The following is a 21,919-nucleotide window of genomic DNA, read 5'->3' as shown; positions in this document are numbered from 1 at the left end:
ACGCGGACGAAGTCGCGGGTACAGCTAGCATTGAATATAGTATGCAAGTGATAAAAATAGCATAGTATATGGAGGCGATACCGATGACATAAAAATTTTTTTTTGTTTCATTAATTATTTGGCGGAAATTTTTTTAATAATGTATGTAGTTTGAATGTTTGTTTCTGTTAAAAAATGATAGATTAGAAAATTATCCAATAGTGTATCTATAGAACTCAAAGACGTACATAAATTCATCGTATATTATGTAAGCGGATAAATATCCTACATGAATAAATGATTATTGATTCGATTGAATATCGATACCAGAATAGGTGACGATAATTTAGAAAAATACTTGCGAATGTAGTATAAATTTAAAATTATTTCTTTATACAAAATGTTCACCAATTCTTTATATATTGGCAATCAATCAATCAATAGTGTTCACTTGCGACAAATTTTCTTTGAAATTAATAAGGTTTTTTCTTAAATTAGCATTGTGACACATACATATTTTTTAAACAGTGTTGTTGATATTAATTTCAGAAGCTTTACTCCTTGCTAGTTACTTACTTTATGAAATTAATCATGATAGATAGGACACATAGACAATGTCGCATCTTTTGATTTAAAATAGTCTGTGACTATTTAAGTTATCTGTGTTTCTGATCATCTGTGATTTGACACGAAATATAAAAATATTCTGTGTTATACAAGTGTTTTTTATTTGTTGAAATATTATTTTATTATGGTTATCTAAATAGTTTCTAAATTTATTTTAATGTTTTCTAATATACTATTTTTAATTATTCGATTACGCTATACTTGATACCACCATCATATACGGTAAGCGATACTCAAATTAAATTTTATATTATATAAACGCTATTATTAAACATACTTCGCTGCATGTAATATAATCAGACTTACCAATTTTGCTTTAAACATTTAATTACACCCATTTGCATACCTCAATATTAAAATGCATAAAAAATGCCAAACTCCATATTCAACATCTACATTAGGAAGTATAAAGGACCCATATTTTTTGGGTATTTCATGGAAATTTATAAGATGAGAATTTATCGATGTTCTCTCTCATCTATCATTCTGTAACAAACAATATTATTCTGACATTACATTGTCTTGTAAATTAACCAAATTTTAAACACATCCATGTGCATATGATACATTTATATGTATCATATGCACATTTTTCATACATTACCATATACTAATTATTTAGTATATGGTATTTATGCCGAAAAACAAGATTTTACTGTTATGTGTAAAATTCAGTCATTATTTTCTTTAATTTATTGCAATACAAAACTCATCAGTGATCTAAATTTTTTATTAGAAAAGTTGCATGAATCAACATATTTTGTCCTATTGAAATTGTAGGTATATAACAATTATTGTATCCAAATGTGTTAACTATAGGACTGAAATAAATTGAGATCCCTCAAAGGATACTATAACAACATTAATTAAGTGATTTGTGATTTGTGTAAGAATTTCATTATATTTTGTCAATGGACTGACAAAATATAATTAAATTCTTATGGCTTTGTCAGTATACCTATTTATTTGTTATTGCACTACATTTCCGAAACCTCTAATGTTATGAAATATTCTATTGGACATTTATTTTTCTTCACTCATAGGCTTCTTCCAATAAACATAAAAGATTACTGTCCAATGTTACCCTTCTCAACAAATCATATCATGATCTGTCCCTCTTTTCTTCTTCTTTCTCAGCAACTAAAATGTATTACAAAATTTTAGCATTGATAGATGATGATACTGTTTCCAACATTAGTCATCTTAATTGTAGTTAATTTTTTTTTTCGGGTGTTACAAACCTATCCTTTTTTTTATACTATGATGGTGGCAATCAAGATGATGAGTGAGACTGTTGGGGCATTTGATATGGCACTATAAACTAATGAATATTGTATATTTATAATTGTAATGCCAATATTATTGGAGGAAATTAGAAGGGAAAATCCAAGACACAGATAACATTATTGATCTAGCTGATCAAGGAAAATTATTATATTTTTGCCTTATTGACATTTAAAGTGAATGATAAAACATTGTGGGATACAGCAAGAGCTTAAAGGCTCTTAAATTGTGAATAAAAGTTCCAAAACATTATATTATCTTAGAAAGGGCTTTAACAACTTGTACTTCGATAATATATTGCTTTTAAGAATACCCATATATTTATCTATACATATAAATAAAATTGGAGTGTCTGTTTGTAATATTGAAATAACAGTTTTTTACTACATGCATATGAATATAAATATGGTACATACACCAAAAAACAACTTTTTACAATTTTTGTCAGTCTGTCTGTTGGTCTGTTTGTAGAACAAACAGACAGCTAATCTCTGAAATGGCTGGACTGATTTTAACAGGACTTTTTTTGGCAGGTAACTGATGTAATAAGGAGTAACTCAGGCTACTTTTATTTTAGAAAAATAAAGTTAAATTCCATGCGGATGAAGTCGCGGGAACAGCTAGTAAAAAATAAAATACTGAGCAACTTGGCTTCTAGTGCCTGTCTGTTACTAGACTTAACTGACAATTTTCAAATAATATAACTTTCAGTTTCAATTTAAACAAATTCAAATATTGTTTTTCATGTATGCCTCTTAATGACAAGCATAGTTTTAAAATATTTTACGGATATTTAGAATTGTACAATAATAATAATACATTAGATTAATTACTTAATCGAGATATTTACCATGATAACGAAAGCTACACAATCTGATAAAAGCTATTTGGATGATATAGATAAGGAAAAAATATTGCCATGATAAATCGATCGGAATGTTTATTTATATAATAATAATAATGTATTAGTAGACCCCGTTTTGCTGTGGCTAAGGTTCTTAAATAAAATAATATTGCGACTATAAATTGAGATGTAAGCTATACTATCTTTCAAGTTGCATCAAATTGCATACATTGTGCAAATCAAATTAGCAATTGGTCCAGTATTTTAGCAGCCCATCCCAGATAAACAACGAGATACGTAATTTTTATGTATAAAGATACTATAATAGGTACAGTGATAAGTAAGTCTAAGTCGTCAATTCGGAATTTAAATTGTGCCCAGAAGTAACAAGAAACTGTGGTCCCAAGAGAAATACACCTACATCTGTTAGTCGATAATAAAAACGATTATGTGGTATATATTATGTAGTTTCAAAAATAGCACATGGGTTGCCGGGCCAATTTCTAGGTCTACGCTCATAACAAATAAATATATATAGTGTCATAAGAAATTACTTTAGACATCATTATCGCGTGTAGGCGATAATGATGTCTAAAGTAATTTCTTACATTTAATTTCTAACACATAATTCGCTGTGTAAAGAGCCATTAAATTTGAAAAAAATACGTTTTCGACTAAAGGTTATTGACATTTAAATGTCATATATTACAAATGCAATAAAGCGAAATATTTCGTCTCAAAACTATGACTTCGACGTTTTTATTGATTTATAACTAGTTCGTGTTACGTTACACTAGTAAATGCTACTGATACTTAGGGGTGTTAATGTATATTCACAAAGATTATCAAGCAATAAGTCAAACAATGGATATATTTTTTTAATTTCTTTATATTTATGCGTACATTTTTATATGCAGATATACAAATAACAACAGTCCCTGCTTTGAAACCCATATTTATTACGTTTTTTTTATAACTCATATATAATCTTATTAGTTCTATGTTTTTTCAATTCTTCGTATTATGATCTTTCGACTTATACTTGATTTTGATAAATCACAATTTACAATTTACATTAAATTATGATAATAAATTAATAACAACAACAAAAGATGTAGTTAATATTTTTGAAGATTTTTTTGCTAATATTCCGATTGATATTACATCTTCTCTGGACTCATCTCAATCTCGAGCAAAAAAATTACTAGAGACTAATATCGGTTGTTGTTCTTTAAGATTTAAATTTTCACATCTTAGCTCCTTTCATATCATAAAAATATTCAAACAGCTAAATTTAAAAAATACGGAAGACCTTTGGGGCATGTCTGTAAAAGTAGTTAGTTCTTTCATAGATATTGTTGCTCCATATCTAGCCACTATTTTTAATAAATGTATTGATAATGGCGTTTTTCCACATTTAATGAAATTTAGCAAATTAATCCCACTATTTAAATCAGGAGATAAATTTGAGCCAGGGAACTATAGACCTATATTTAGTTTGTCAGTTCTAAGTAAGGTGTTTGAAAAGATAATGTTAAATCAAATGTTACAACACTTCAGGGTTAACGGACTGCTTCACAGTCAGCAATATGGTTTCACCGCCGGCAAGTCTACCACTGACGCAGGTGTTGCGCTAATGACACATATTTTCGAATCTTGGGAGAAGTCACAGGATGCTCTCTCAGTTTTTCTGTGACCTATCAAAGGCATTTGATTGTGTGGATCATAAAACGCTTTTGTACAATATGCTCGAACATTATGGTATAAGAGATAATGATCTAAAATTAATGAGAACTTATTTAGAGGATAGGGTCTAAACTGTAGATATTGACGGTGTAAAATCTAAGAGAGCTAATATTAAGATGGGCGTTCCACAAGGGTCAATCTTAGGCCCCTTTCTCTTTTTAATCTACATAAATGACCTTCCCTTTATGGTAGAGAAAATTGCAGATATAGTGCTGTTTGCGGATGATACTTCGTTAGTGTTTAAAATTGGACGTCAAAGTAATCAATTAGACGATGTAAATTGTGCTATGTCTGCAATATTAAATTGGTTTACATGTAACAACCTATTATTAAATTCCAGCAAAACAAAGTGTATAAAATTTACACTTCCTAATGTAAGACTAATAAATACACAGTTATTGCTTAATGACGAAATAGTAAATTTTGTTAATGATACAGTTTTTTTAGGTATAACAGTGGACTCGAAATTACAATGGGGGCCCCATATTTCAAAATTGGCCAGTAGACTCAGTTCTGCTGCATATGCAATTAGAAGAATTAGGCAATTAACAGACGTGGCGACGGCTAAACTTGTATATTTTAGTTATTTCCATAGCATAATGTCTTATGGCATACTGCTGTGGGGTAAAGCAAGAATACCGATATAAATACTATATTTGTTTTACAAAAGAGAGCCATACGTTCTATTTATGGTATGGGTTCAAGAGAGTCATTACGTCAGTGCTTTAAAGACTCAAATATCCTCACAGTTACTTCACAATACATTTATGAAAATATTATGTATACACGGAAGAACTTAGAGAGTTTTAAAAAAATAAGACTGTACAAGTAGAAACTTACGCAATATAAATAAGCTTATTTTACCTAAATGCCGTCTGCACAAAATCAGTAATTCATTCTATGGTAATTGCATAAGATTTTATAATAAACTGCCAGAATCTGCATTAAATCTGACAGAGAGGCAATTCAAATCTTATATTAAACAATTTTTATGTAAGAAAGCCTATTACAGGATAGACGAATTCATAGATGACAACATATCAAGTAAATAATTAGTTTATTAGCATACAACGTTATAATTTTATTTTCTCATTGCTTTCTTGATTTTAGAAATATGAAACCGTAGTGGTTTTTGTATTGATTGCCGCATGCATTCTTATGTAAAATGTGAATACTATAACTATCAGATGGCAATTGTAAGTAGCTTTGACGTAGTCTAGTGTTTTGAGTAGTCATGCTCACTAAAATGTCCAGACTTGTGGTGGCGTGGTGGGCCGGGTCATTGGGCTCCCTAAAATATGGTCGAGCGCAGTGATGGCTGGCTCATCCGTCATACTCGTGAACGGGTGCTGCTTGTAGGGACTGGTCTGCTCTAATCACTATGACTGATATCCTCTTATTAATTGTTTAACCAGTTGGTTATATATTCAATATTTTTTCTTTTTGAGTATTTAATTGAATTAGTGCTAATTGGTGGTTTGTATTCACACACTTAAACTTAAAAATGTAAAGTAATAATAAAATTATTTAAAAGAGCAACACGCAAGTTTCTTGCTCGTTCTTCTTGTGATGAGACAGCTTTCCGAACGAGTCAAACAATGGATAGATTAAAAATTTAAATTTAATGACTATTCAAAAGTGCTTCAATGTAAGTTTATTTGAATAAATGATTTTCTATTCTATTCTATTCTATTCTATTCACAAATGAGGGACGATTAAAAAAAGTTGTTAAAGTGTATAATCTGTTAACCGGACTTGACCCGGCAACCCAAATGAGAATTTTTAAATCTACATAGATATTAGCTTACATATGAACGTACGTTATCATTATCGAATAACAGATCTCTCGTAGGACGTATCCCTTACTACTTACACGTTTTCTTTCCAAATAAGATTGTATATAATTATAATACCTAATTCAAATTCTACATATAGATAATGAAGACACTTAATGCGAGATTCACATGATATGAAATAGTGGTTTCCGATTCTTCGTGCACGTGTACATTTGAGATGCTACCATCCTTTACCATCCTTTATCCATCCACGTTCAGTAAGTAAAACATGACTTAGAAGAATCCTAACTGGGAGACTGACTCCACACTATACTTATTACAAAGTAGATAATAAAGATAAAACTAGATTCTAGTTATAGGATACAATTATTTTTTGTCGTAGAAGAAAGAAATAGAATATGAAGAAGATGATATTCCTATGACAATCTATATGAATATCCAGTACCAATGAAGTCAGATTTTGTCTAAATCAAGAGAATCCTACTCCTATTAATGTGTAGGGCTATTTATTATACGTATTTGAATAACTTATGTCATACTTATAGTACTAATTTACATATAAAGGTATCAAAAACCTGTTCACATTGTTTACACGCGTCCGAGTTGCACTTTACTGGTTTATTCTTTTTTTAAATCAATTTATATTAAAATAAACGGATTATAATCATTACTAAAATAAACCTTATTAGACAATTGCAGTATCCGCGTTTTTAAACGCTTTTACATTATATAATGCATTTGATAAATGTGAACTCTCTTTACTTTTTCGACACGGAGCCGGAGCTTTGCTACCTTTCTAAAGTTATATGTACTAGGTAGTTAAAGTTTTGCATTGACATTGCTACGACAGAGTGATAGTAGTTGCAAAATAACCATCGGAGATTGGAATTCAGTTCAGTACAAAATAGTGCAAGTAATTCTACTCAGTTCGTAAGTTTGGATGGTGCGGTGTCGTTGTGTTGTACGCAAGCTCGCACGTACTATAAACATATAATAATATTACTGCTGTTACAATTGCAACCATTATTATCACGAATAGGTACGTAATGATTATTTCTACATATAAAGAGTATAAAGTGTAATGGTAAGCTTTGATCCGTTCCATTTAATGTTTCATATTTCATATCACAACAATATATCTACAGTAACTTTATGTGTATGTGGCATTTCATTTCACAAACCATGCTCAAACGGCCGATTAATTAACGTATAACTAATTGACTTGTAACTTTTGTATTGTGATTATATTTAAGTTAAGCACGATTTATACTAAAATAGTTTAAATGACATAAATTTTTGTGACAAGTAGTTTGTTATTAGCTTTATTTTTTTTTTAATAAAAGGTGTCTTTTATTATGATTGAGGTAAAAAATATCAATATAATAAATATGGACTACCATATAGTAATTCTATTTAATAATTTCTATTCCCCCTCTGGCGTCCGTCAGGGATGTATTATAGCGCCATTTTTAGTCAACGTTAAACAGTGTTAGGCGTATAAATATGTCAACCCGAATGCCAGGTGGTATACTTACATACATATATGAAATGCATACATTGTTAAACCGGAATCGTTTATCTCTGTATTTCCCAAAGGTTGACTGGGAAAGAGCATTAAATCCACCTTTTGTACCATATTTTATTAATAAATAAAGTAAATAAATAAATATACATAGAACTGAACCACTTCTATCAAGAAATAATGAAATGAGCAAAACAAATATTTTTTTTTAAATTTCAGTTATCCACATCGATTCTTTAGGAAAATTGCTGAATTTTGAATACATAAATTAAGCTATTTTATATAGTTAGGTCCTATACCTCCTAAGCTGATGACTTTTTTTTATTTGAAATTTCAGTCTCTCAGACCCTTATAAAGAAAGTTAAATTTGCAGTATGTTTGAATGTAAGCATCTACTATTATTCCAAATTCATAATTTGCAAGATTGGGTCGTTTTGGGAATGGGAAGCAGTAGCTCAGTGTAGGTACTTGTGTTTGGTCGTGCAAGTCAATGTTTATTAAACAATTCTTCAGTATACGTATGAGAGTATAATTAGAGTTTAAATTTTCTATCATTCGGACAACTGCAATCATAAGTATTTTAAAATATATTTCCCTGGGTAGGTGTTTTTCGATAGAAATTCGTCGAGACTTCACTGTATCGATTTTGCTAGCTGTAGGTAGGTATATACCTAGGAATTTGGTGTTGAAATCTATTATATTCGTTTATGTATTGTTTATACTTTTTTTGTATGGATGACAACGCAGGCTTCTGACGATTATGAAGTCAGGTCTGTTAGCCCATCGTGGCGAATTAAACAGGAATTTTATAGGCCGAGCTAACCTCTCGTTCTTCAACAAAGAAACGAAAGGTAAAGAAGACCTTCCGTATTCCCGGGGCGATATCCCTACAGTTACCGCGTCTGGGTCTTGTATGGTATTATTTTTGTTCTCAAAAAAAATATTAATTGTTATAGGAATATACAATATGGATCGCACACATATGGACCACTCGAATATGCATATGGACCACAAAATGAACCACGGTGACGACCATATGGGGCATCACCTTATGAATCTTACACATTCGAATACTGTGAGTTAATGTTTTATTATATTTAAATATTTTTTACGCCATACTAATGCCAATTTTTTTATTAGTAAAAATATAACCATCTTCAAGATATAGTTTAGGACAATAAAAAGAATCATCAATATTGACAAGCATGGTAGAAAGAAAGGAGAATGGAGTAACGAGAACATGTTATAATATTTTTCAGAATTTATATAATGACAGTGCAGATATAAGTCCTATGTCCCACCACCAGTCTGATGTCGTCAGTCAAAGTAGCCACGAAAACCATGGAAGTGTCTCACATTCTATGATGTCTATGACAGTAAGTTTATATTTTTATCTATTCAGGAACGGCGACACGTAAGGATTTCAATTAGAATATAATTTGTACTGTTTGTGACCATAGGCGACATACCTAAGAAAGTAGATTTACCTGATAGAAACATCAAGGTGAGCACTTAGCTTGCTTATCGTTCCAGACAAGACAATATTAACATTGTGTCCTAGTGTACACTAGAACACAATGTACACATGACAATCTTAAGGTATACTAGTTTATTAAAGTAGCGCCATTCTTGCAAATATTTTTTTATACGTTAATTTTTAAGGATATTGGGATGACTGCGTTATATGTTACTGAATATTTAACGTGATTTTGTCCTTCTGATAATTTGAAGCTGTTCAAGCGCGTCCAAATCATGATATCCTTTTTATAAAAATATGAAATTATGTAAATCTAAATACCAAATCCTTAATAATGGTTTGGTATTTAGATTTACATACTACAGACATGCAGATAACGGTAATTATTATGTATTATATTATTTAAAATGTATGAAAAATTTTAGTTCCATGGCGGTTATATCGAAACTATTCTATTCTCGTGGTGGAATGTTGAGGAGGTAGGAGAATTTGTTGGATCCTTTTTTGCAATATTTATCATGGCGTTGCTATACGAAGGGTAAGTTTTCAATTATTTCCAATGTCGTTATTATTGAAACTTTCTTTTATACGTACATAATACTTGCTTACCTAGAAAACACGTTTTTTTTTCAAATAGTCATCCGAATAGAAATATCTTGGCGAAATGGAACCTGCTACCATCAGTAAGTGGTTCGTGTCCAGTCGTCTCTGAAAGACATTTACCTAATGTATTTTGAAGCCTGTTAAAAGTATCGGCCGTATACAAGTCAAGCCACAATGAACCATGTCGATAGTTGATACAACATATGCTATTTTTAACTAGGTGCTACTAGTTCCTTCCAATCAAAGGCTAATTGACAGACGTTACATCATTATGACGAATTACTATATGATGTTCACGTTGACTAGTTTTTTAAATTCTTATAGTAGAAGCGTTCTTCCAAGCGCCCTAAAAATCTTTATATATTATAGTTTTACCGGAATGCTCAACCGCCTCATTTTATCTCGCAAAGGCGATGCAAACCTATTTTATAAAAGTAAATATTGATCATTTACAGAAATCGACTGATTAACCTAAAAATTACTGTTTAATTTCTTTCACATGATACATCACTAATGTTTAAGTTCAGTTTAGTTTAGATACTTATATGTCATTAGACGATAAGTCTTGCAGAGTTTAGACTATTATCCCCTATTGTTTTATAATAATAACAAATATATAAAAATGGCATTGTTTCGCTACGCCAATAGTAAGTCTAACCTGCCGTATTTTATGTTTCACATGAATAATATTAATAATCTACTTATGTTTTCAGACTCAAGTATTATAGAAAACATTTGCTATGGAAAAGTTATACAGGATTACAGTATTGTGCAGTATCACCCCCAGATAAGGGAGTAGCAAATATATGTGCTGCTGACGAACCACAAGTAATACAGTTGAGTAAACAGTATATTTATTTATTTATCTACTGACTATTTATTATGTTAAGGGTACCTTGAAGAGAGAATAAATAGTACAATTTTGCATTATAATAACTTATTATGACTAGATAACAAACGTATTACTCAGACAAATACAATATTGTGATGTAGGTATTATGTTCCACTGTCAATATCATAGCCAAGGATGTGAAATTTAATGTTTAAGTTGTACTTTAAAGGACTAATATTTTCATTATAATAGCCAATAATGTACTAAATCATAGACATACTTCCTATAACACACATTTTTGTGAATAATAATAAAATAATGAGTGACCCTACTTCACTAGTAACGTACTTTGGCGGTGAACCAAAGAATGATAAACAGATTAGGATGAGATCAGAGGACTTAACCCATCCAATCATACAAAATAAATATATATATATATATATTGTATTTTTATTATATATTTGATTTGTGTTCTAGAAAATTCATCTCTTACTAACATTTATCATTGCGTTTTTATTACTTTCTGCCAAATACTAACAATATCTTATTTTATTTTAAGGCCTATGCCGCATGTACTGGAGAGAAATGTGTAAGTACCTATACATTCATAATTTCAAAATTCACACTAATAATTAATAAAATATGAACAGAAAATCAGACCACTCTGTTTCTGGAGGGAGTTTTAAGGATTTCTTACAGAGAGTTCATACACACTTACACTAGACTATTCTTAGTGTATATTTTATTCCTCAAATTAACAGTAATAACCGTTTATATAATATTCTTTATTGCACTTAATACATTTTTTAAATATACTAATTAGAACTAATGCATTGCTTAGATGTCTGTGAATGGGATGTTTATTTATTTATTTATTTAAAACTTTATTTTAATTTATTTAAAACTGATTTTGCACAATAGGCGAGCTTAATGCTAATAGCATTCTCTACCAGCAAAACTTAGGGAGTGCAGAGATACTCGAAGGCGGTTTAGTTTTAATAAATTAAATGTGATGTTGTCCTAATCTTTAACTTAAGGGAAAATATATATTTTAATACTGTAACAACTTATAAAATGATCTAATTTGCTTTTGATTAAAATTACAGACCTACTATGCTGAGTAAGGCACACGCGTGGCAGACTGTACTCCATGGCATACAAGTTTTAGTCAGCTACATGCTGATGTTAGTGTTCATGACATACAACACTTGGTTATGTGCAGCTGTAGTGCTTGGTTCGGCGACTGGATATTTCTTTTTTGGTTGGCGTGAGTCAGTAGTAGTAGATTTTACAGAACACTGTCACTGATATAGGCCTATCATTAGAAATCGAACTAATAATCAAAAGATAAACCTTGCTCAAAATGGGTTACAAATGTTACGGTGTTAATATTATCATGTTATAAGTGAACAGCGGTTATTTAAGTACTTCCAGGCAGATATGTTTATACCAGTTATATACTTGTTAGGATAATATACATATTTAAGTTAACAATAAAGCTTTAAAGCATAAACATGTATTTATTTCTCAAACTCGACTAATAATAATAACTGTAGTCTCCTTTATTTTTTTATAAGAATGTGCCTATTAAATAATATATTTTTACATTTAGTCATACACAACAGTTATAACTAAAAGAAACAATCCTTAAAAAAAAAAGATGTCATTTTGGTCATGGGGAAATGGTGCACTACACAACCTAATCAAATTATTTAATGTAAACCCAATAAAGAGTAATCAGGATGAATCAATTACAATATTGGCTAATGCATTTATTCAAACCATTATAATGCTGTTGGCCTTTATAAAGTCATTAAACAAAAAATAGGATGAGAGTGCAGAAAGCACCAGCTGATTAGTACTAATTAATCAGGTATTAAATCCCAATGTCTATGGCGACAATGTTTCTTTAAATTGGAACTGCTATTACATTTATAGTTGCAATAGGTGCAGCTATAAGGTCTCTCTGATGTATGAATTCTTTTATGAACTTTTAATGAATTAACAAAGTTAGATCTAAACGAACACTGGTCACACAAGTAAGGTTTTTCTGATGTATGTATCCGTTTATGTTTTATAAGATTTGAAGACAGCTTGCAAATGTATGAACACTCAGGATAATCACAGGCAAATTGTTTGTCACAATATGTCTTTATGATTTTCTTATGTTCTTTTTCATTACTGCTGAAAATAAAAGAATACAATTTTGTAAACATTTGTCATCCTTATATAATCATAGGATAGGCAAGAAAAAGATCCAATGTCCTATATCCCCATTAAACAAAATAGATATAAAAGAGTATAGATATTACCATGCTATAAGTGTTCCAAACCTTAAAGTTACTAATACATGCCTTAGCCAGTATGATGACAGATTTTATTACAACTTCTATTATTTATTGAAAGTTAAAAATGATTTAGATAAACATGGTATTTATTATATAAATTCTTTAAATCATAATCTAAATTATGGATACATAAGTTTATAGTAACATACCTGTAAGGGCATATTTCATCAATTCCATTGTTTGCATGTATATTATCTGTTGTTATAGGCAATTTACTTTCAGGATCTTTCTGATCTAATTCTAAACAACTATGCTTCCTTTTTTTAATGTTTGAACTCTGTTTGGGAATTATTTGTTTACCACCATAGGCCTCTGAGAATTCACTTTTACATCCAATATTAACAAAATCAATAGTATTGCTTTCATCTTGCTTCATTTTTTTCAGTAATTGCGATACTATAGATTTAGGTTGTGGACCAAACTTTATTATCTTTTGATTTGTTGGTCTTCCACTTGAATTAAAATATTCAGCTTTTGATGCGGTAATAGTTTTGATATTTAAGTGCATTAAATGTTTCTCATCCATGATTTGTATTGTAATTTACTAGAAGTATTATAATTATCTTATACTTAATACTATTTTATCACAGCATTTAATGCTAATATATATCACATCTAAGAAAACAGGTCTGAAGTTACCTAGAATATATTGAAGTTTACATTATTTTTATTTTTTTTTGTTTTATTAAAATTATAACTAAAGGCAATAACAAGACTACTCATCAACCTGTAACAAATACAGAAAAATAAATATTATGTGATAGTTAAACTATCTAAACTGAATAAATATCATATCACTTTGCCTTAGGAACCATTGGGAGTATACATTTCATCACTTATTCAATCTTACTTTAAGCCTAATAAGGCTTTGCAAAACTTATTTTTATATACCTGATTAGTAAATTGATACAAATGCCTTATAGAATCAATGGACTTTTATCAATGTAGTTTTAAAATTTAATTTAATAGAAAATGTTTAGTATACAGAAAATAAATAATAATTTAACTATTTGTCTAATCAGACGAGCGTTTTGAGTCGTTTGTAAACATTTATTACTTCAAAGTTTAGAGAATTTCTAATCACCATATACTTATTTCTTTTTCAAGATATGTCTTCCTAGAGAATAGACTCACTATATACGATATACTCCTCGTTAATGTATACTGCAAGTCAACTGTAGATTAAAGAGGATATTCCAAAAATCCACATACAATGCTTCCCATTAAGGAAATACTTAACTTAATGCTGAATATATTACAAACCTAAATGATTATGACTACACTATTTAATAACTTTTTCAAGTTATTTATGGAATATTAGACTCAAATAACCTATAGTCATGTAATTAAAAAAACAATTTTAGAATTCAAAACAATACAAATAGCCGCAGCTAGCTAGAATCACATCACAGATGAAAAGGTTTTATTTTATTTAACTTGCTTTTGGTATATTTACTTTAGTCTCTGGTTTTAACCTAGCCGACTACCACATACGCCTACTGCACAGTGTAGCCTTATTACTGTTAAGTATTCTCCCAAACCTTAAAAGTTACCTATATTTCATTTTTAACTCGACGGGTTGAACGTCTTATGAACATCTAACAATCTCTCAACCCAATTTAATTTTTTTCTCTCATGCATGGAAAAAACCCCACAATATGGTACTATTGTTTCCCTCATGGGCCCAGAAAAACTTGTATCGAAAGTCTTAAAACTATAAAAAAAGTATTCGTCAGTGAGTGAAAAACACAAACACCAATATCGTGAAAATTCAATAAAAAAGATTTTTTTAACGTTTGTCAGCTTGTCGCTGCCTTTTCGTCATACTGCCAATCTTTGTATCATTCAAACTGTCAAATGTGTAATTCTTAGAGATTGCTAACTCGTAATAAACATGACTCGATAACTCGAATGAAATTCAAGTAACTCGAGTTACATGGAATTAACAGAACTTTTTTTAAATTTTGTAAATTTCGAACAATTCTAATGCTTTTGGCCGCAGTTAGCCTGAGTAGAAATGGCACTTTAAACCCGAGGAAGGACTTATTGAACGCATAATCATTTTAATGATAACATAACCGAATGAATATGCAAAAAAAAATTGTAACAACTTAAAATAAATATTGAAACATTTGTGACGAGTGTAAATTCTACGATATGAAATGAAAATTTCGTGTTATTGTCTGTTCGATGAGAGAATCATCAGCTCTCGCTCTTTCATTTACCAATTGAATTCTTCCAATTCTAGTTAACTCCGATTCAGCGCATCTCGAGTTAGTAACTCGAGTTGACACATCTCTAGTAATTGTGTGTTTGCATTGAAATAGTTTTGAATTGTCCATTTCATTTATAAAATAAATTTTGTTTTACTTGTTATGAAATGTCACAAACCGAAATATCATGTGGTTTAGATTACATTACTACCCCAGACTTGCAATCATGTCTCACAGAAGCGCTTCATTGCAATTATTCATTCATTGTTTCACCTATAGTTCATCCACGTTTTCGTAGACAACATGTTATGAATGTCGGCAAAACCGGCGGATTTACACGATCGGATATGGTTTTGTCACCTCAAGACTGGACTACTAGACTGGTTGGGAAGCTTTCATCCTATCTAAATGTTGATTCAGCTTCGCCTATTGTTCGTCAACGGCATGAAGATTGTTTAAATGAAGAGCTATCGTATTGCCGGGGTCTGGGTGTACCGGCTATAATGCTAACTTTACATGGACGGGAGACTAATAACTTAGCAAGAATACTACAAACCTATTATGAAACAAGGTTTAGTATACATGTATTAAATATTTAATGTTTCAATTATTGTAATACAACCTGGTCTATTTCTAGTAGTAATAGTTATTGCTTTCACATAAAATAATCATCACCAAAATTGATTTGGTCTGTTAAATGATAACTGTAGTTAATTATCTAGAATTCTGGATAATTTAAATTTGGATGCACCATTACAGCCTAGCTTAAATCTTAAGTCAGTAGAAGTTTCGGTTCAAATTTTTCAAAACTAAAATATTGTAATATGTATATACATAATTCAGGTACATATTTAATGTATCATGTACAATTGTATATTAAACACTTACTTATATTACTTGTATGTATATACTTATGTATGTTACATATGTTTTAGCCATCACATTTCACTTATCTGGGCACGGGTGCCAATGGTATGTAATAAACTTTTACGAAACCATGTTGATGAAAATGAGGAAAATGAAGAGTCATGGAATGAAACTTGGTTTTGGTGGTCTAAGTTTCATGAAAGATTGGAATGGGACAAACGTGTTGGTGTTGTACTAGAGCTGTCTGCTGATCTGCCATCAGAAGATTTGTTGAAGAGATGGCTTGGGGAACCAGTAAAAGCCATTATTGTACCTACTTCTATATTCCACAATAACAAAAAAGGGTATGATGGTCAGTTAATACACAAACAACAAGCATATAACAGTAATCATCTTAGAGGTTTACAGTTCTAAAACTCAATATTGTAATATTTAAGTATATTTTTTTTTTGTTTTTTTACAAATGTGGTGTATATTTTAAGATTTGTATTGATATTGTTTGTAAGACATAAATATGCAGTATTTTTCTTGATTATACATATTTGGCATGATTTAATATTATAATTGTTTATATTTAAAAATCATAATTCCATGGGTCTCTTAGACTGTCAATGGTGATATGTTTTTTCTTATTACTCAAAAAATGGTTATAAAATGTATAGCATGGCACAATAATTATTTATTATTATTAATTACATTTAGTGATATGCATGCAGTACTGAGAAATGCACTTAAAAGAATTTTACTATTATTTTGCACTATAAATATTCTGTGATTGTAAAGTACCAAATATAAGTTCCTTTATAATAATAGTTTAATCAGATATATATAATAATTATTTTTAAAAATTAAAATAAATTGAAATAGAAATTAATGTTTTGTTCAGCTATCCTGTATTATCACGGGCACACCAGCAGTTGGTGGTAAATATGGTGGAACATGAAGCACAAGTTATAGTAAGTGGTGCTAGAAGATCTAACATAGAATTCTACTTGCAGTATTTATATAGATTATGGAAGAGACGCCCCAACCCTGCTGATGATCCTATGTTGAGTTATGCTAGAGGGTAAGATTTTTAGTGCTTGTACTTTTTTTAAATACTTATTAATAATGGGTTATAACCCAGGACAATTCACACAGTGCCATCTAGACCCAACCTAAGCAGAGCTTGTGTTATCAGTACATATATAAATTTGTTTTAGAAATAATTTAATGTTATTCATTAAATAATTTCATAATTGAGAGTATTGTTTGCAGTAAAAAATTCATCAGCTGTAATATAATAGACTTCTATGGCCAATCTTATTTGCCCAACCTGTTATTTAAATTTATATGTTTTTGCTTTTTATATTTATTATATATTTACTTAATATCATAAGCTTGTATTTGTAAAATAATTGTTCTTTTTAAAGGTGGGAAGATTACCTCCAAACTCCATTACAGCCACTTGCGGATAATCTAGATACACATACATACAATGTATTTGAGAAGGATCCTGTTAAGTATGACCAGTACCAAAAAGCTATAGCACTAGCTTTAATTGATCTCCAAAAAAATAATATAAAGGTAATTAACTTAAATAAGTAATTGATATTACCATATTTACAAATCATACCAAAAAAAGAAAATAATATATCTATTTTCCAGACAACTAATAAAGATACATCCATATTAGAGGTTATGACAGAAAAAAAGGAAATAGCTCAAGGAGATAGTAGCAGTGACACAAATAAGGTTTTCACTGTTATGGTATTGGGTGCGGGCAGAGGACCATTAGTACGTGCTACATTAAATGCAGCTGATATTACAAATAGTAAAGTGAAGGTACGAAACTGTAGTTAAAATATTTAGATAATTTATTTATTTCAATTACAATTGTTAATAAAGTATACATTTTATGTATAGGTGATAGCAGTGGAAAAGAATCCTTGCGCCGTAGTGGTGTTGGCAGCTCAAGTACGCGAGGTGTGGCGGGATCGTGATGTTGTTGTTGTACCAGGCGACATGAGACAATTAAACCTGACGCCGAAGGCAGATATTATTGTTTCTGAATTACTAGGTGAGAATTTAAACAAAATATTAACTTCGTGGTTCTGTTCTATAGTATATCCTGTGAATTACATGCTACTACTACACAGTGATAGTCAAATATATATAATAGACTAAAAAATAAAATTAAACAATACATTCTTAATATATATGTAAAATACATTTGAAATAATTGATTCATTGAAAAATTTCGAAACATAATTAATGCCACACTAGTACTTATTTTATAATTAAAAATTATCATTATTTTATAGGATCTTGGGGTGATAATGAGCTCTCGCCAGAATGTTTAGATGGCGCTGCTGGTCTACTTAAACCTGGTGGCATATCAATACCGTGTCAATACAAGTCCCATCTTGCACCAATTTCATCTCCACGATTATGGGCAGCGGCAAAGGCAGCTACAACTGGTACTGTCACATCAAAAGACAAGAATCTCGAAACACTGTGGGTAGTTTATATGCAGAATAAGCATGATATAGCCGAGACAAAGGTAAGTTAAAAAAATAGTATTTTTCTATAAGTGCTATTATCGTCGTCGATCTCTTATTGTATTAATGTACTAATAAAGGCTATAAAGAACAGTACAGAGGGTGGCCTCACTCCACCCTCTGAGTTATAGAATGTTTGGTCTCCTTCATTACTTTTAAATTTTATTATAAGCAGCAAGTATATTAGTTTTTATTTGAGACAAATAAAGATGATTCTTATTATATGTATTATACAACTATTTCTATTTCCTTTATATCTAAATAATTTATATGCATAATCCATATCAAATAATTCTTAAATTTTTATTAAATTACAGGAAGTTTTTAATTTTGAACATCCAGTGAAGGGTGTAAGGGACCATAATGGACAAGAAATGTCTGATTATAGGGGATTGCCACTAACAGATAACAGAAGATCAGCTACTATATCTTGGGATGTTAGGCAAGACAATGTCATGCATGGGTTTGGTGGTTATTTCGATTGTTTATTGTATGGCAATGAAAGTATAAGCATAGTACCATCTACACATAGTCCAGGGATGATTTCTTGGTTTCCAATTTTTATACCAATCAAGGTAATTATTTTAATTGAACCATTACTTTAATTTCCAACTACCTGCAGTGGTACATAAAGAACATAACATAGTTATGTTCTTTATGTAACCACTATATTCTATAAAGTGTATATAGTAACCGTGACATTACCATGAGATGATCAAAACTAAAATTAACCACCATTTGCTACCATTTTATATATATATATATATATATATATACATATACATATATACATATACATATACGATGACCTCGGTGGTCTAGCGGTCTAGCACACCGCTTTACGTCCGATGGTGGCGGGTTCGATTCTTCGCACGGCAGAAACATTTGTATTCATGAGTATGATTGTTTGTATCGGTCTGGGTGTTTTCTATGTACAATATGTATGTATTTACGAAAAAAAATTATCTATGTACTTGTATCAGTTATCTAGTACCCATAACGCAAGCTTCAGCTAGCTTAACTTGGGACTAGATGGCGCTGTGTGAATCGAATGTGTTATCCTTATGTGTCCACGATGTGAACTATCCTTATTTATTATTGTTACAGACACCATTACGGGTGGAAAAAGGACAGGTGATAACAGCAACTTTTTGGCGTTGCGTAGATTCCCGAAGAGTGTGGTACGAATGGATAGTAGAAGTTGGCAATCGGACAACGGTACTGCATAATTCCAATGGACGAAGTTCAGAAATGTTGTTATGATTCAAATTAAATATAAACTTGGAAATGTCGTAATTCATTATACACCCCAATTAAGATAATTAATTAAATAAATATTAAGGTTAATACTATAGTAATAATTTTTAGAAATAGTTAAAAGTAAGTAATATTTTGTTATGTACAACACAATCGTTTAAGTTTTGAAAAGTTTATTATATAGTTAATACTGAATAAACATGTTCTACGCGTTGTCCGATTGTTGTCTGATCACTATGTAATATAATTTTCAAATTAAACATATTGTTTCATTTATACATCTTTATTTAACAGTCAACAGTAATTGGTCTTACATACCTTAAAGACTAGATACATTGACATTTATTTAGGATGACATTGTTCACTGTATGGAAAACTATGGCATAATAAGCACATGAAGGCGTCTCGTTTGACAGTTGTCTTAAAAAAATGTTTACTTCATTGAACTTAATGGTATTTATTTATTTATAAAATCAGCTTTTGTTAAAAAAACATAACCATAATTTAATTATAAGATATGACACCTGTGACATAATATCGCCCTACAACTCGACAAAAACACTATACATTACTATGTTATAGTGCAACATATGTAGGCGTACATAGGCGCCTATGTATCTATATTGCTTTTACATAGAACTCTATCTAGACACGCGGTAGCGTGTCAAAGCCGAGTTTCAAGTAAACTGGCAAGCAGCACCGTGTGTATATTTACACGAACCATTTGGAGCCACTTTTGACCCCATCATAACTCAAAAACTCTTTCACACAAACCTGTCAAATTTGGTTCATATATTGAGACTTGCGAGATAAATATGTGTTCCAAATTTCATAAACATATCTCAAACGGTTATTTAGATATTAATGTCCAAAAATCGTCATTTTTATCACTGATCAACTATAGATTAAAATTATAACCCACTTCCAGATGACCTAGGAAGTTCAAATTTGGCATGCAGATAGGTAATTAGGTGAATATAAAGGAAAAAATCTGAAACTGGTAAATTGTTATCATTTTACTACAATTTTTCACTTTAATTCATTCTATTTCAACTTATACTGGACGAATACTAAAATTCTATGAAAACGTCGATAGCCACCAATTGACATTGATCCCTGGCGAAATATCTCATCTTGTACTGGACGGAAACTAATATTGTATGAAAACGTCGATCATTACCAATTTACGTTTACCCCTTCACATCAGTGTCGATAACTAGCAAACTTCAAATATTGCATTGAATAAAATAAATTGCTATAATTTAGATTCTGTCTAAAATATACTCGTACTTATAACTAGGAGTATAGTCGAATTTCGTATTTATTATGTTATTAACTGAGATTTGGTATTAATTATTGTTTCAATATTTAGCGCACATCGATAGTGTAAAATCATTATTTTTATAAATAATTATTAAATAATAGGCATTTCGGTATAGGGCGCCGCGGCGTTTTGTGGGAGCGGTGCGATAAAACTCAATGTTTTGTTTCTCGATATCTAACCTATAAGGTTGCGATTTATGCTACGAAATTCATAGCTTTCTTAAATTATATATTTGTGGTTATATTATTATTACATTACTTTAGTAAATACGTATGGTATAGACAATAGTTTAAACCAAAAATTAATAACAATTTTAGTATAGTTATAAGTAGTTATTATAGTTAACTCGAGAATGAGAACTCATTGGTAACAAATTGTTTTCTTGAGAATTCAATAGATAACAGTCAATTTGTTACATAATCGTCTTTACGAACTATAACGTGTCAATACGAAGTTTCAGATATGAAATAATGTATATGTTGAAAGAGAACAATTCGGTATTTGCTTAATATATGCTATTACTATCCACAAATCACAAGGCCTTAGTTTTGGCAGTTAGTTTCTCAACATAGGCTCTTCTATATTTAATAAAGGGCAGGTTTACGTTGGACTCTCCAGAGTTAAAACCTTAGATGGAGTACGTCTTAACAATTTAGATCC

General features: G+C 30.3%; 3 protein-coding genes across 8 annotated transcripts in view; 2 read left to right on the top strand and 1 right to left on the bottom strand.

Annotated features, from left to right (window-relative positions):
- The first annotated feature begins 660 nt into the window (after window positions 1–660).
- On the top strand, window positions 661–12,192 carry LOC131842895 (high affinity copper uptake protein 1-like). 3 transcript variants are annotated; one of them, XM_059191461.1, is made up of 8 exons: window positions 661–828; window positions 6,416–6,533; window positions 8,755–8,873; window positions 9,058–9,174; window positions 9,701–9,813; window positions 10,592–10,714; window positions 11,270–11,299; window positions 11,817–12,192. In XM_059191461.1, exons 2-8 carry the CDS (start codon window positions 6,494–6,496, stop codon window positions 12,016–12,018), a joined length of 744 nt encoding a protein of 247 aa, XP_059047444.1. In that variant the 5' UTR covers window positions 661–828; window positions 6,416–6,493; the 3' UTR covers window positions 12,019–12,192. The 3 variants fall into 3 exon arrangements, with proteins under 3 accessions (XP_059047444.1, XP_059047446.1, XP_059047445.1); XM_059191463.1 differs by lacking the exon at window positions 6,416–6,533 and having other exon boundaries at window positions 662–828; window positions 11,817–12,190; XM_059191462.1 differs by lacking the exons at window positions 661–828; window positions 6,416–6,533 and adding an exon at window positions 7,055–7,315 and having other exon boundaries at window positions 11,817–12,190.
- A 150-nt stretch (window positions 12,193–12,342) lies between these two features.
- The window catches only part of LOC131842897 (zinc finger protein 479-like), a 220,593-nt gene continuing 211,016 nt past the window's right edge, over window positions 12,343–21,919 (bottom strand). Inside the window, exons 1-3 of one of the 4 annotated variants that reach the window (XM_059191468.1) lie at window positions 14,612–14,824; window positions 13,208–13,602; window positions 12,343–12,894 (exon numbers count right to left, since the gene is read on the bottom strand). In XM_059191468.1, coding sequence (XP_059047451.1) covers window positions 12,576–12,894; window positions 13,208–13,584 — 696 coding nt within the window. In that variant the 5' untranslated portion in view covers window positions 13,585–13,602; window positions 14,612–14,824 and the 3' untranslated portion in view covers window positions 12,343–12,575. Of the gene's footprint in view, window positions 12,895–13,207; window positions 14,575–14,611; window positions 14,825–21,919 lie in introns of those variants that run through there. The other 3 variants (XM_059191467.1, XM_059191466.1, XM_059191469.1) reach the window with 3 other exon arrangements.
- LOC131842902 (protein arginine N-methyltransferase 5) lies at window positions 15,352–20,070 on the top strand. Its single transcript, XM_059191473.1, has 9 exons — window positions 15,352–15,842; window positions 16,207–16,482; window positions 17,025–17,204; window positions 17,551–17,704; window positions 17,786–17,962; window positions 18,044–18,197; window positions 18,442–18,680; window positions 18,996–19,253; window positions 19,786–20,070. The coding sequence occupies exons 1-9, from the start codon at window positions 15,439–15,441 to the stop codon at window positions 19,939–19,941; spliced, it is 1,998 nt and encodes a 665-aa protein (XP_059047456.1). The 5' UTR covers window positions 15,352–15,438; the 3' UTR covers window positions 19,942–20,070.

Source organism: Achroia grisella, unplaced genomic scaffold, assembly GCF_030625045.1.
Source record: "Achroia grisella isolate CSIRO2021 unplaced genomic scaffold, CSIRO_AGI_Agris_v1 utg2671, whole genome shotgun sequence".
Classification (NCBI taxonomy): Eukaryota; Metazoa; Arthropoda; class Insecta; order Lepidoptera; family Pyralidae; genus Achroia; species Achroia grisella.
Note: the sequence above shows the minus strand (reverse complement) of the source record. Positions and strands in the feature narration are given on the sequence as shown.